This window comes from Astyanax mexicanus, chromosome 5 (assembly GCF_023375975.1).
Source record: "Astyanax mexicanus isolate ESR-SI-001 chromosome 5, AstMex3_surface, whole genome shotgun sequence".
Classification (NCBI taxonomy): Eukaryota; Metazoa; Chordata; class Actinopteri; order Characiformes; family Acestrorhamphidae; genus Astyanax; species Astyanax mexicanus.
Window position 1 is genome coordinate 6,396,253 of NC_064412.1, and position 14,189 is coordinate 6,410,441.

Sequence of the window (14,189 nt, forward strand, 5' to 3'; positions counted from 1 at the left end):
TTGTGCCTCGTGAGTCGATTCCACCGGTATATGAACAAAACAAAGAATCGACTCATTGCCTGTGAACCGCCTGAGCGATTCATTCGGGAGTCGTAGTCTGCTTCGGATACTTCGGATCAGTAGTCTGGACTCGGACAGACAAAGCCGAAGCTCAGAAAGCTTCGTGTCGTCAGAATTCGACTCACAGCATCGTGGGAGCGGATAATTCAACACGCTCTTCATGATAAAGGTAGGGAGTGTATTATTGGAAAACTAAATGAACAATTAATGAATCATTTGTACCAAAGCTTCTGCATTTTATCAGTTTATTAGCTGAGCTAAGCTATCCCAGGTTACTGGTGCAGATCGGCGCCGCTGTCTGCACTGAACGCCACGATTAAACTAAAACTCCTAATAATAAATTAAAACAGTATTTATTATCTATTATATATCTCTACATCTCTAAAATCACCACGATCGTGCACATAACAGAAAAGAATCGTGCATCTGTCCGTTTACAGCGCAGATCTCATTCAGACCGATGGAACAACATGGCGTCTGTGTCCCCGTTCACACACACTGATCTGACTCGGTGTTTATGAGCTTTTTGAGTCTCTTACGGGCTCTATTAGTGTCTATATAAGTGTATTCTGAGTCCTGCACGTTTAATCTATTTTTCATTTAGGTTATTTGTATATTTGAGTAGATATTTTCAGTTTTATTCATCTAGTTTTGCAGCACTGCGCCTCCTTTTTGTGTCTACAAAATGGCCGACCGGTGTTCCGTCGAGTTGTGCTACGCGTCAATATGTGCTCCTTACCGAAACTGCGCATGCGCTTGCGTCTGTGTTTTAAACGTTTTATTTTTATTTTTTTATGATAATTCTATAATGCATTTTACAACTCAGTGTATTATTTGTGTTGCAGTAGTGTAAATGGAAGTTTAGTTAGAGAATTAACTAATGTATTATTATTAATAATAATAATAATAATAATAAAAAAACAATAATAATATTAGTAGTATTATTAGTATTATTATTAGTATTATTATTATTAGTATTATTATTATTATTATTATTAGTAGTAGTATTAGTATTATTATTATTATTATTATTATTAGTAGTAGTAGTAGTAGTAGTAAACAATTATAAATAACTTGCCTCAATTGTCTTAATTTTAACTCGGGTAAAGGCTAAAGATTTAGGTTATTTCCTGTAAAATATCATACTTATACTTCTGTTGGAAGTATGTTCTAATATGTTAGCTTAGCTACGTTAGCTACTTACTTTTTGTTTTTATGTTTTCTTATTTTTACATTTAGGTTACACTAATGTAGCGCGGTTCGACATGGTAACATAAATCGACAGAACGACAGACGTTCAGAGTAGTTGAAAGATTTATTCATCGTATGTTTCTCGTCTTGTATCAGTCATTGTATGGTTTTCCCGTTTTATTCTCTGATTAAAGCTGTTATATTAAAAAAAGGAAATATTGTGAGGGGGGAAATAGAAATTGGAAAAATTAAGAAAAACAAAAAGCATTCCTTCTTTACATTTTACAAATTCAGCCTCAAATGGTCAGAAAAAATGAACTTTTGATCATTACACTGACCCTCCTTCTCCTGATCTAAAACAGCACCACGTTGTCTTGTATTGCAACTAGGGGTGGACAATATATGTAAAGATATTTTTGTGGTATTTCTGTGGCGCACTATTAAAAAACACTGTTATCCAAATACTATCTGATAATATTTGGCTAGAGAAATATTGGTTTCACCCAAATCTGTTTTATTTTTGGCTGTTCACACTTTAATAATTTATTAAAAAGTCATTTTAATAATAAGCAATACATACCATGTAGTTTCAGTTTTATCTGTGCCAGAATCAAACAGGCTAATAAGGATTTTAGGCTCAGTTCACATTATTTGCATGTGGTCAGATTTAGGACTCTGCTCATTTTATTGTTACAAAGGGATCAGTTGCTTTTTACTTACCCTTCTTATCATTAATTTTGTTGTTAAATTATGTACATAATAATTAATGCTTTTGGACAGTTCTCTTTAGGATAAAGAATGCCAAGACTGTATGTTGTTATATTTAAATAATAAACGTTCGGTACAAAGAAATGGTAATCCACAATCCTTAAACACTATTATATATTTACTCAAGAGTCAATTCAGCAAAACCAAAACTGAGCAGGAAAAACGAACCATATCTGCAAACAAACCATTAGCAATGGCTGTGACAGTACCACCTACCACTGGTTTCCGTCACTTCTCTCCGTTGTGTGCTTTTTTTTTTTTGTCGTTAACAACAAACTGGATTCCTCTTCAGCTGGAAATTTCAAAAGTCATTACAGAAATAGCATGCTAAGTTTTTTTTTTTCATCGTTTAAAATAATTGTGGCTTGTGGATTTTACTGCTTAAATGGGTACTGTAATGTAAAATCTGTCTGACACTTTAATGTACAGGTCTGTCTTTGCTTAGTATTTCTTTCTGTCTTCAAGGATCTTCATGCACATCTCCAAAGAAATATTAAAGTGAGAAATACGAGAAAACATGAAAAAAGACAACATTATACTACTAACAATTGAGACAAAACAGAAGAGAAGCATACACCGCATGGACCAGCATCTTCTGTCAGTTAAATCTTACGAGATGTCTGCCATTGTCTGTAAATAAAACAGGTGTAAATTGTATTTATAATGTTTTTAATCTCTGCTATTAAGCATCCCATCTTTATTTCGAGGCTAACAGGTGTACCTACTGCTCAAGACATTTTCACTGCCTAAATTTTCCTCGAAGTTTTAAATCGAATTTTGCGTCACATTTGTGATTCGTCACGTTTCAAACAACTCCAGTTTTATATGGAACATTTGGGGAGCATTTTCAATTTTCCCCCCATCAGTTTTGGATGAGACCTGTTTTTAAGGGTATCCCATCATTTGCAATGATCCTAATTTGAGGATTCTGCATTATTTTTGCTCAAGTTCTGGAGAGCATTTACATCTCCGTACTGTGCTATCTAATGCTTTCAGAGCATGAATACTCTTCTCTATAAAATCAAAATAATCTTTTTGAAGGTTTAACTCGTCAAACATTTTGAATGTCTGCTGTATTTGCAATTTATCTTCCAGTGCTTTCATTCTGATCTGTCTTTGAGTGGTAGTCCATTTTAATTTCTCTCCAAATGTTGCAAACTACAACCGTATTCCTTGATTTTAAGACATTTTATCATGGAATTTCTCTTTTCTTCCTCTATGTTGATGCACTGACATTTTCAGGACCTGAGGAAAAAATAATTTATAAAAAAAAAAAAAAAAAAGAAAAGTCATTTTGTATACAACACCAACTGAATCTCCAGCAAGCGGGCGCTAGGAACCGAAGCGTAAATCGTCATGTCGCACAGAAGAAGCCGAAGTGCAAGTCCACCATCTTACGGCACCAACAGCAATGACCCTCGTGACCTGGAGAGAAGGATTTTTGTTGGAAATTTGCCCACTGCACACATGGCAAAGAAGGACATGGAGGATCTGTTCAGACCGTATGGGAAAATACAGGGTTAGTAGCTAATGCCCACCTTTCTAATTTTGCTGAGGTGAAGAATAATAGAATTTGCTGCTTGAATTAAATTGACTTTGAAGCCTATTAAAAAGTTACAGGTCGTAGTAAAGGTCAATTAAAATTGTTTTACAAGGAAGCATCAAAACGTAAATTGGATTTTTCTCTGCAGCCTAAACGGAGAGATTTTATAAGTCTGTGTGCTTGAAGAACGCAGTGTCAATCCAACATAAAATATTCCGTTTTCGTGCTTGAAACTTTTCCTTTTTGCAGCCCTGTCCCTGTTTCGCGGGTACGGATTTGTGCAGTTTGAACGACTGGAAGATGCAGAGGCCGCTAAAGCAGGACATAATGGTCGAATTTATAGAGGTTATAAACTAGGTAAGAGTTAATGGTGAATTGTTTACCACACCTCACATTGACAGTTAACATTTCAGACAATATAGAGATAATTAAGTTAAGTAATAAATCATAAGTATTTGCTTAAGTAGACTATAAAGTTTTAATTAGGCTTAAGCACTATTCGGGCAGGATATTTATTTTTTATCTGGGGTAGTGAAATCATCACTTGTGTATCTGTGGGAATTGGCACAGGACAAAAGTCCCTAATTCGGTCATTTTTACAGGTTCCAGTTCCTTTTGCTGTTCCTTTTTAAGCTCCATGTTAAAAACATTGAGTTTTTTTCACTGGTTGTCTCATATTATCTCGTATTTAGTAGTTTGTCACAATTTTAAATTGGAATTTTTAGCTTTTAGCTCTATCCACCCCCGTTCATAGAGGATTCACTCGCAAGACCCCTCTAAAGCTTAACAATAATTTATTGATATAATAGGGAAACAGACTCAGGCTCCCCATAAACAGCTTTGGCCATGCAGAAGATACTTTTTGGACCTGTAGTTCTGTCTTTGTCTGATCCCATTGGCTGTGGGTAGCCGCTACTCCTGGCTCCCAGTCGCTGACTGGGTCAGATATTTTGCATTACAAATGCAAATGCATGACTAGCTTGCTGAGTCCTGGTGCACTTTTGTGCAAATCTTTAATTAAACAGATTAAACCCAATGATGCAGCTATACTCTCATTGCTCAGCATGCTGGCTTCACTCTCAGACATCAAACATGCATGGGAGCACAATGGACGAAATTGAAGTCATGTTTGTTTATTGTACAGTAAGTCGGTAACTTAATTGTGTGCTTGTGTTTTTATGTTTGCACTTTATCAATGGAATAAATACTCACTTGAGGATTGTTTTTGTTGCATTACATTATTTTGCTACATTATTAGACAACTTTTCTGAATGTTAAAAAGTCCTTTGCTATATGAAACTTAAACATTAATTTTGTTGCAGTAATATATTCTTGAAATAAAATTAACTGATTTCCAGTGTTTTGTCATATCTACAAAAATATGTATTGCAAAAATATCCTGAAATATCGCTCACCCCTAGTGGAAACCTTTTAATTTCTTCTTTTTTTCACGCTGTCTTAGAATATCGCCATGGTTTGTGCTATTCCTGGGGCAGGGGGTAGCATAAGATGTAAATGTAGCGCTGATTAATATGCGCTTATGTGGCTTTTTTACAATTTCATGATGCACTACTCTAAACCTACTACTCTAAAAATGTGTCCAGTGCAAAATGGCTGCTGTTAAATGTTTTGAAAGCTTTAATGTAAATGTTGTCCCAGTTCTGTACTTCACATGCTAAGCTAGTTTTTGCTTCTCTAGCTGAGTTTCAGATCTCTGTAAGAACTCCTGCCTCTCAGCAAAAACAGCAATCTGCTTGCTGTGGAGATCTGCGCAAGTGCAGTAGCCATAACTGTTTAAAAAATATAGATTTTGTGCTTTATTACTCCAAACACTATGGACTATGCTTAAAGTTTTTTATCTGAATTTATCAGTGATTTAAAAATGTTTCTGAAATGATAATTTAGCGTTTTGTTTCCAGTGTTTTGGGGTCAATTCGTTCAAATAGCTGGAGACCTTGTTTTTGCATGACTGGAAATAAGCGCCTGGTCTTGTTATTAAAGATGGCCGGCGAGTGAACTGACTTAACTATAAGAAAAAAAGCCTCATGTCTGAGAGAACACAGTGGAGTGAATGGTCTTAGGGGTGTTTTTTATTTATTTGTGCTACATTTAGCATTAGCATTTAACTACTGCATAGTTCAGATTTGCTTGCTTTCTTTTATCTCTGAACTATGGTAGGCTTGAATGTGCCTCTTATTCAGCGTGACCTCTCCAGCCAGAGAGCTCCATTGGTGCTCCCAAAAATATATATTTCTGTCTGGAGCAGAGATGCAAAATTTGAGCTGCAACTTCGATCACCATCATTATTAAGAGATTTCTCATCCTGTGTGAATCAGACATGAGCATTAAAGATTTGGTTAAATTTCTATGGAATGTAAAATGAATCCTGCCCAAATAGGGCTTAGGTGTAAATATATATCTCAGAATATAAAAGTAGAATTTTTTCAATAATTCGTATGCTGAACCTTTTGGATTGGTCTGTTTACAGATGTAAATATGGCAGCTGAGAGACGACAGAAAGCCAGGTCGAGTCCTCCACGCAGGTAAAGTATCGTTGGGAGAGTGGGTGACACAGTGGGTTTCGATGACGTATTGCTGTTTTTTTTTTTTCTTCCTCGTTTAAAGCAAATCGATGCAGGCTTAATGAGTTCTTAATGAGTTTTGAGAGAAATGAAATAAAGATGAAAGGGCAATTTGAGTCTATTTCCCTTTGTGTCCTTGTGTCTCAACAGTGTGTTGCTCCTTCTGTCGGATTTGCTCGTTATTTCAAATATTTTTATCGTCTTTAACTGCATCTTGCCGTATAAATCCCTACGTCCTGTTCAACGGTAAAAAATGGCGGCGGACTGGATCTCGTTGTTCGTTGTACAAACATTAAAATGTCTGGATTATAATCAAATTATTTGCCATTTAACTTTTACGTAAAATACACACCCTGTCGATCACAAAATCTGTTTTCAGAAGAACGCCAATATTCGTATTTGATTTTGGTGGAATATCGAATATGCCTATTAAACAAAAATGTTGCTAATACATTTAATCGATTAACTCGTAATCTGCCGATACGTTTCGTGCATCTGCGAACTGTGGATAACGAGGAGGACTCCTTGTATTTTTCATGTTCGTGACTCGTTAGCTCAAAGATTTCTACTTCTGTACTTCCATTTCTTCTGGCGGACTGATATCGGAGGATCGTTACAGAAGCTTCAACTTGTAATGCATCTGAAGACATTTAACAATTTTCGTCTGATGTTTTCATCTCCGGCGGGATGTTATTTTGACTTGCGTTCCCATCCGTGCTCTGCTCATCCGTCACAGTGCAAAAAAAAAAAAAAATCGTATGAATGTCCAATAAAATCTACAGGTTGTGAGTATAAACTTCCTGCTTAGTTTTCTGTAGGTATGAAAAGCACTAAGATGGTTTTAATGGCAGATCCAAGGTTTTTTCCAGGTTTGCTCTGCATTTATTGACTTCTCCTTGTTTTGCTCATGCAGGCCAATTGCTTATCCCGAAGGAAGGGAGCCCCGCCCCCGGTCTCGATCGCCGGTGCACAGCCGAGACGGCCGAGAACCCCGAGACTCTCGCGACCACCGGGATAGCAGAGACACGAGGGAGCACAGCCGAGAGCCGCGGCCTGGGCCTCCTCGAGAGCACGAGACCGAGCGCTACAGGAGCTCTGAGAGCAGAGAGAAGGACCCGCGGGAAGCTCCTTACAGGTAGAGGATCTGTGTGTGTATTAGTTCCTGCTGGAAAATGAAATCCACATCGTTTAAAGCTCAACAGAGGGAAGTATGAAGTGCTGTACAATGTGGCGTGACGTGCAGCATCTACCACGACATTTTTGCAGCACTTCATGCTTCCCTCTGCTGACCAGCTTTATGAATATTATGTGTGCCATATTGTATCATACGCAATATTATCGTCAATATTTTTGAATATCTTGAGCAATATTATACCATACATTTTTGCTGTTTTAAGCAAAAATAAAATTCACACTGTTCTTATTTCCCATTATATATCTACTAGAAACAGACTAAACCTGTGCAGTATCATTTATTTTACTTTAATCCTGGACACATGTAGATATTTGGAGAGCATTATTATTAGATTTATGACATTCTGGATCATCCAGACCATCTTCTGTTACAGATCTGCAATTTTATGTTTTATATATATATATATATATATATATATATATATCTCAGTTAGGGGTGTGGCATATCATATCATATGCAATATTAAAATGTAATTTACATTTTTTGTTGCAGTAGTTTTTTTATTTTTTTATTTAGTGTTTTGTCATATGGCCAAGAGTATCGTTATCGTGAAAAAAAAAACAAAAAAAACATGAAATATCGTGATCTTATTTAAGAGCCATATCGCCCACCCTTACTGTGCCCACACAGCCAAATTGGTCTTACTATATATTTTAATTTTCTGAGATATTGACTTTTTGGATCTTTATTAGCTACATGTTATCAATATTATAATCTTATAATCAACATTTAAAAATATATATATCACTCTGTTTAGCATTTTGAATTGAATTACTGAAATAAATATACTTCTTGATATAACAATTTATAATTTTTATATCTGTAGTCACTACTATAATGTGGGTCCAAAAAAATCTAAATAAATGTCTCTTTCACAGAGATGAGGCTTATGACCGTGAGCGTGGCTATTACCGAGGTCCAGAGTACGAGGGTCACCGTAAGAAAGAAGAGCTGTATGAGGACCGCTTTAGGGAGCCGTGGAATGGAAGGAGAGAACCTGAAGGTAAGTCTGCTCAGGATCACTCTGTGTGTGTTAGTTAGATTAAAAACAAGCACATTTATCATTTGAACATCTTTAATCTTTTCTCAAAGATGAAAGCAAAATGCTGAAAATGTGTCTGAGATCTTGCTAGATGAATGTATGCTCAGTTAACATATTGGTTGATGTTCAGAGGAGAGAGTGAGGCCGGAGGAGCGCAGGAGGAACGAGTTATATCGTCAGTACTACGAAGAGCTGCAGAGACGCTATGATGCTGAGAGACCTGTGGACTGCTCTGTCATCGTGGTCAACAAGCTGCAGAAGTAACTATCTAAAATATATTGCCAAAAGTATTCAGTGAACTCCAGCATTGTGATAGAATTCAGCACTACTTACTACTAAATATTCCACAGCCAACTGTTAGTGATATTATAACACAGTGGAAGAGACTGGGAACGACAGCGACTCTGTGCTCTGTCAGTGTAAAATAACAGAGTGGGGTCAGTGGATGCTGAGGAGCATAGTGCACAGAGTTCACCAACTTTCTGCAGAGTCACTACACCAATCACTACACACCTCCAAACTTCATGTAGCTTCAGAGTTCATCATCACTACACACCTCCAAACTTCATGTAGCTTCAGAGTTCATCATCACTACACACCTCCAAACTTCATGTAGCTTCAGAGTTCATCATCACTACACACCTCCAAACTTCATGTAGCTTCAGAGTTCATCATCACTACACACCTCCAAACTTCATGTAGCTTCAGAGTTCATCACCACACACCTCCAAACTTCATGTAGCTTCAGAGTTCATCACTACACACCTCCAAACTTCATGTAGCTTCAGAGTTCATCACTACACACCTCCAAACTTCATGTAGCTTCAGAGTTCATCACTACACACCTCCAAACTTCATGTAGCTTCAGAGTTCATCACTACACACCTCCAAACTTCATGTAGCTTCAGAGTTCATCACTACACACCTCCAAACTTCATGTAGCTTCAGAGTTCATCATCACTACACACCTCCAAACTTCATGTAGCTTCAGAGTTCATCATCACTACACACCTCCAAACTTCATGTAGCTTCAGAGTTCATCATCACTACACACCTCCAAACTTCATGTAGCTTCAGAGTTCATCATCACTACACACCTCCAAACTTCATGTAGCTTCAGAGTTCATCATCACTACACACCTCCAAACTTCATGTAGCTTCAGAGTTCATCACCACACACCTCCAAACTTCATGTAGCTTCAGAGTTCATCACTACACACCTCCAAACTTCATGTAGCTTCAGAGTTCATCATCACTACACACCTCCAAACTTCATGTAGCTTCAGAGTTCATCACTACACACCTCCAAACTTCATGTAGCTTCAGAGTTCATCATCACTACACCCCTCCAAACTTCAAGTAGCTTCAGAGTTCATCATCACTACACACCTCCAAACTTCATGTAGCTTCAGATTGGAGTTCATCACTACACACCTCCAAACTTCATGTAGCTTCAGAGTTCATCATCACTACACACCTCCAAACTTCATGTAGCTTCAGATTAGATCATCATCACTACACACCTCCAAACTTCATGTAGCTTCAGATTAGATCATCATCACTACACACCTCCAAACTTCATGTAGCTTCAGATTAGATCATCATCACTACACACCTCCAAACTTCATGTAGCTTCAGAGTTCATCACCACACACCTCCTATAAACAGCTCATAATTGGGTTTTTCCAAGAATAAGCTTTAATCTCGTCCCGTATACTATTTGTATTTGGGACGATGGGACGGTGTTAATTTGCCTTGGTTTCTACTTGAAAAATGTATTTTTTTTTTTTTCATAAAAAAATGTAATTGACTTTTTTGATTACCTAGTATGATAACTGCATATTGTTATTTCGACTTTGAGTAGAGAGTATGCAGAAACGGTGGGCCGAAAAGTGCGAGATCTGGGCATGGTGGTGGACCTCATCTTCCTCAATACTGAGGTGTCCTTGACCCAGGCTCTGGAGGACGTCAGCCGGGCTCGTACTCCCTTCGCCATCATCATCACCCAGCAGCACCAAGTGCATCGCTCCTGCACCGTGAACATCCTCTTCGGAACGCCACAGGGTACGAGCGGAGTGATGACCGATAATAGCTCTTCATTTGTCTCAGAGTCATTAAGATAATGGTAGATTCATTTCAGGAGTCATTAAGATAATGATTTTTTGCTATCTGCAAATTTAAAGGCAAGTTAAAAGAGCCGTTGGGAGCGATTAGATCGGAAATAAAAAATGCTAGACATGGTTTTAAATGACTTTGTGGTTTTCAATGCTTTCATTTAAAAGATGTAATGGTCTCCTGAAGTCGTCCTTTGTTTTTCTTTTTCGGTTCAGAACACAGAAACATGCCCATGCAGGATGCCATGGTCTTGGTCGCTCACAACTTCGACACCTTCAAAGTCGAGAACCGTGCCAAGGAGCGAGATGAGATCGCAAGAAAAGCTGCCAAGATGGCCGACGCTGTGTTGATGAGGGAGCATGAGCGAGAAGGCCATCCTGTCTCCTTGCTGACTGCCATTACGCTGCTGTCAGAGGGCCGGTATGTTCACTATTGAGTTTGATGTTTACTGTAGGAGTAAACAAGTTATTTTTTAATAAAGCTGTAATATTTTGGTATTACCATATTTTTTTACTATAAGGAACACTGGATTATATAGCTCAATAATCGGGACTAGTAAGAATGCCTAAATTGAAGTGAGCAAGGGTGTCGCCATGTTTCCCTTCTAATGGGAAAAGCTGGGGGAAGCGCTTGAGTAAACAAAATTGTATCTACACAGATTTCTCTCCTGAAAACTGTTTATTTGGGTGAGTAAAGCGCTTCAGTTTATTTTCAGTAAGCTTAGATTTCCAATATTTTGTCTAAGGGTGAGTTTTTGGTGAAGTTTTTCCAGCACTAAGGCTGGGTGCAGCAGCATTAGCATCAGCTGCTAACCACAGCGCTAACAGGACATAAATGCTGCCTGATAGTGCTAGACCCTAAGAGTTCCATTATCCACACAGACTTCATAATAATGTGGCTTTCCTGGTCGTAATGCCACTTTATTCTCAAAATATTACAACTTTATCAAATAAAAAAATAAAGCTGTAAAACGCTGTTGTATATTGCAGTAAATATACAGATTTCTTTCTACTCTTTGTTTTAGGTTCCTGAATCATGAAGAGTTATCGAGGCTCATTAGCTACCTGCAGGACAAGCGTGATCGCATGGTCCGGGGAAGCTCAGACCCTCATCTTGGTAAGCTTCAGTAAAAATTTATATCAGGCTTCCCGTGGATCCTTGATCATTAATGTCTTAAATTGTCTTAGATTTACTGTAAATTTGCTTTAGGTATTACATTTTAAGACAGCTTGACTTTTAAGATGGATCAAGAACCCTGGTTATAGTGATCTTTAGTTCTGGCTCTTAAAGATGCTGTTTAGAAATAGTTTGGTTATTCCTCTGCTTAGACAACTACTAAATCTGGTAATTGTCATCTGAGCAAGAAAGTAAATATTGCAAGAAGGTTCTGTGTTCTAGACCAGCATGTATATGGTCAAGCGCTGTAAAGCTCCTTTAACATGGAACACAGAAAATTCCTACTGTGTTTTTTTAAAGCACTGTGCTTTCAATGGGATTTGTTGCACAGATAAACAGTGAGAGTTGCACGGGTGTGAGCAGTGTGTGAACAGCTTAGTGTGGAGCAGCAGCAGAGGCAGTGTTCATAGCCATCATAAGCCCTATCCAGGCAGGATTAGTTTCTCAGTGGATTCTGGGGTAATTTTCTCTTTTATGGGGGTCCTCTGATTTTTATTCCTATTCGGAACGACCATGTACTTGTTTTTCTCAGACGTCCTCTGAAAAAATCACAGGCTAAGTTATCTACTGTTTTTCGCTGAAATCCGTGGTCCTCTAATAATTTTAGTCCTGTCCAGACGCACATCTGAACATGAGGTTTCATTACCTCATGTTTAATGAAATAGCTGTTTGTCCACTGCCATGCACCGTGATGACACTTTGGGTGCGCGTTTCCACAGAGATCCAGGTAAACACAACAGCGAGTGGAAATGGAGGAGCTACTGAATGCGATGTCATGTGACCTAGAAAGCCTTAAAAAAAAAAAAAAAACTCGCTGGTCCTCCTGTTTATTCAGTTGCAGTCCGGATGTAAGAGTTTTATCACTAGAAGTAAAAGTGTGAAATATTTATCACAGATGTCCCCCTGAGAAACTAATCCCGTCCGGATAGAGCTTTAGCTGTGGTAGTTATCTGGGTAATAATAAATCAGGTTACACTGCATCTGAACAGCTCAAACAAAAGGAGTATATTTCATAGTTGTTTCTGATTGAAGCCATATCATGTTTTAATTCTAAACAAACTGCTCCAAAAGGAACCAAAAATGGTTATTCTGTTGCATTGCTCCTTTTTTATATGTGATATCTTAAAAGACGAGACTATTAAAACAATAGGTTTGATAAAAAGCCTTAATTCTCTTTTTCTCTTCTTCTTTCTCTGCAGGATCCCGCGCATCTTCAATTTCGGCCACTCACGAGCCTTCTCAGTCCACCCCTGGCTCCCAGGCACACCCATCACTTTCCACACATTCTGTACACTCTTCCCACCTCACCTCTGCCTCCACAGCCGCCACCAGTCAACAGCAGGAGCTGCAGGCTAAAATCCTCAGTCTCTTTAACAGTGGCTCCGGCTCCTCCGTGCCCTCCAACCCAGTTTCAGCTCCCCAGTCTCAGGACTACGGCTCCGGCCTGGGTCAGCAGAGCAGCGGGCTGCCCTCCTTGCTCTCGAGTCAGGCCTTGTCCTCGCTAGCTGGCGTGAGGCCGCCCGCGGGGCGCATGCCGGCACCACAGGGTCTCCAGAGACCCATCGGCAGCACGGGCACGGGCATCAACTTCGACAACCCCAGCGTGCAGAAAGCCCTGGACACGCTCATCCAGAGCGGACCCTCGCTCAACCACCTGGTAAACTCGGGCAGCGCGGCGGCCGCGCCGTCCTCCAGACCAGTGCAGGGGATGGGGCAAGGAATGGGTCAGGGTATGGGTCAGGGCCCGCCCCCAGTGTCCCACTACTCTCGCCATTACTAAAGCACATCCACTCCCCCCCCCCCCCCCCCTCCTTCTCCTCCCCTGAGCATTGCTCCACAACATTTGATTCCCCTTAGAGGCTTTAGTTCTTGCAGAACAGCGTCTCATTAAATCGTTAAATGTTTTATGTTCTGTTTCTTACTCGGAAATGTGACGACATTTCTTTTAGATATGTGAAAAGTCAGCGATTTTCAGCGGCACCTTTTCCACTAAATAAGAGAGAAATTCCTACCAAATAGGAAACGTGTTCATTTGTCTTTCACGAAGCATGAGGTTCTAATGTAAGTGAATATTTTCATTTTGTTGTTTTATATAAAGCCAGTCATTTGTACATAACCAGCTGTGATTTAAATAAACACATTTTGTGACGACTTTGATTTTCATTTGTCTGTCTGAGTCTCTGACGTAAAAAAAAAAATAAATAAACTAAAATATGTAAGTTAAATAATGGGCAGTGTGCAAAGTCCTGCTGGAAAATGATATCCGCATCTTCATAAAAGCAGAGGGAAGCATGAAGTGCTGTAAGATTTTAAACTTGATAAAACACAGTGGATCAACACCAGCAGATGACATGTCTCTCCAAACCATCACTGATCATCAGTAAATTTTACATTTCATTTGTAAATCAAGGGAGCAGAGTCTGGAGGAAGAGTGGAGAGACACAGTCCAAACTGCTCAAGGTCTAGTGTGAAGTTTCCACCAATCAGTGATGGTTTTGAGAGTTAAGTCATCAGAAG

General features: G+C 38.9%; 2 protein-coding genes across 7 annotated transcripts in view; both read left to right on the plus strand.

Moving 5' to 3' along the window:
- Positions 1-14,189, plus strand: part of pltp (phospholipid transfer protein) — a 188,243-nt gene that overhangs the window by 38,995 nt on the left and 135,059 nt on the right. The window lies entirely within an intron of this gene.
- ncoa5 (nuclear receptor coactivator 5) lies at positions 94-13,829 on the plus strand. 5 transcript variants are annotated; one of them, XM_022675601.2, is made up of 11 exons: positions 94-229; positions 3,262-3,538; positions 3,812-3,919; positions 6,051-6,105; positions 7,058-7,279; positions 8,218-8,342; positions 8,512-8,641; positions 10,243-10,445; positions 10,712-10,916; positions 11,521-11,612; positions 12,872-13,829. In XM_022675601.2, the coding sequence occupies exons 2-11, from the start codon at positions 3,376-3,378 to the stop codon at positions 13,450-13,452; spliced, it is 1,884 nt and encodes a 627-aa protein (XP_022531322.2). In that variant the 5' UTR covers positions 94-229; positions 3,262-3,375; the 3' UTR covers positions 13,453-13,829. The 5 variants fall into 5 exon arrangements, with proteins under 5 accessions (XP_022531322.2, XP_022531323.2, XP_022531324.2 ...); XM_022675602.2 differs by having other exon boundaries at positions 10,246-10,445; XM_022675603.2 differs by lacking the exon at positions 3,812-3,919.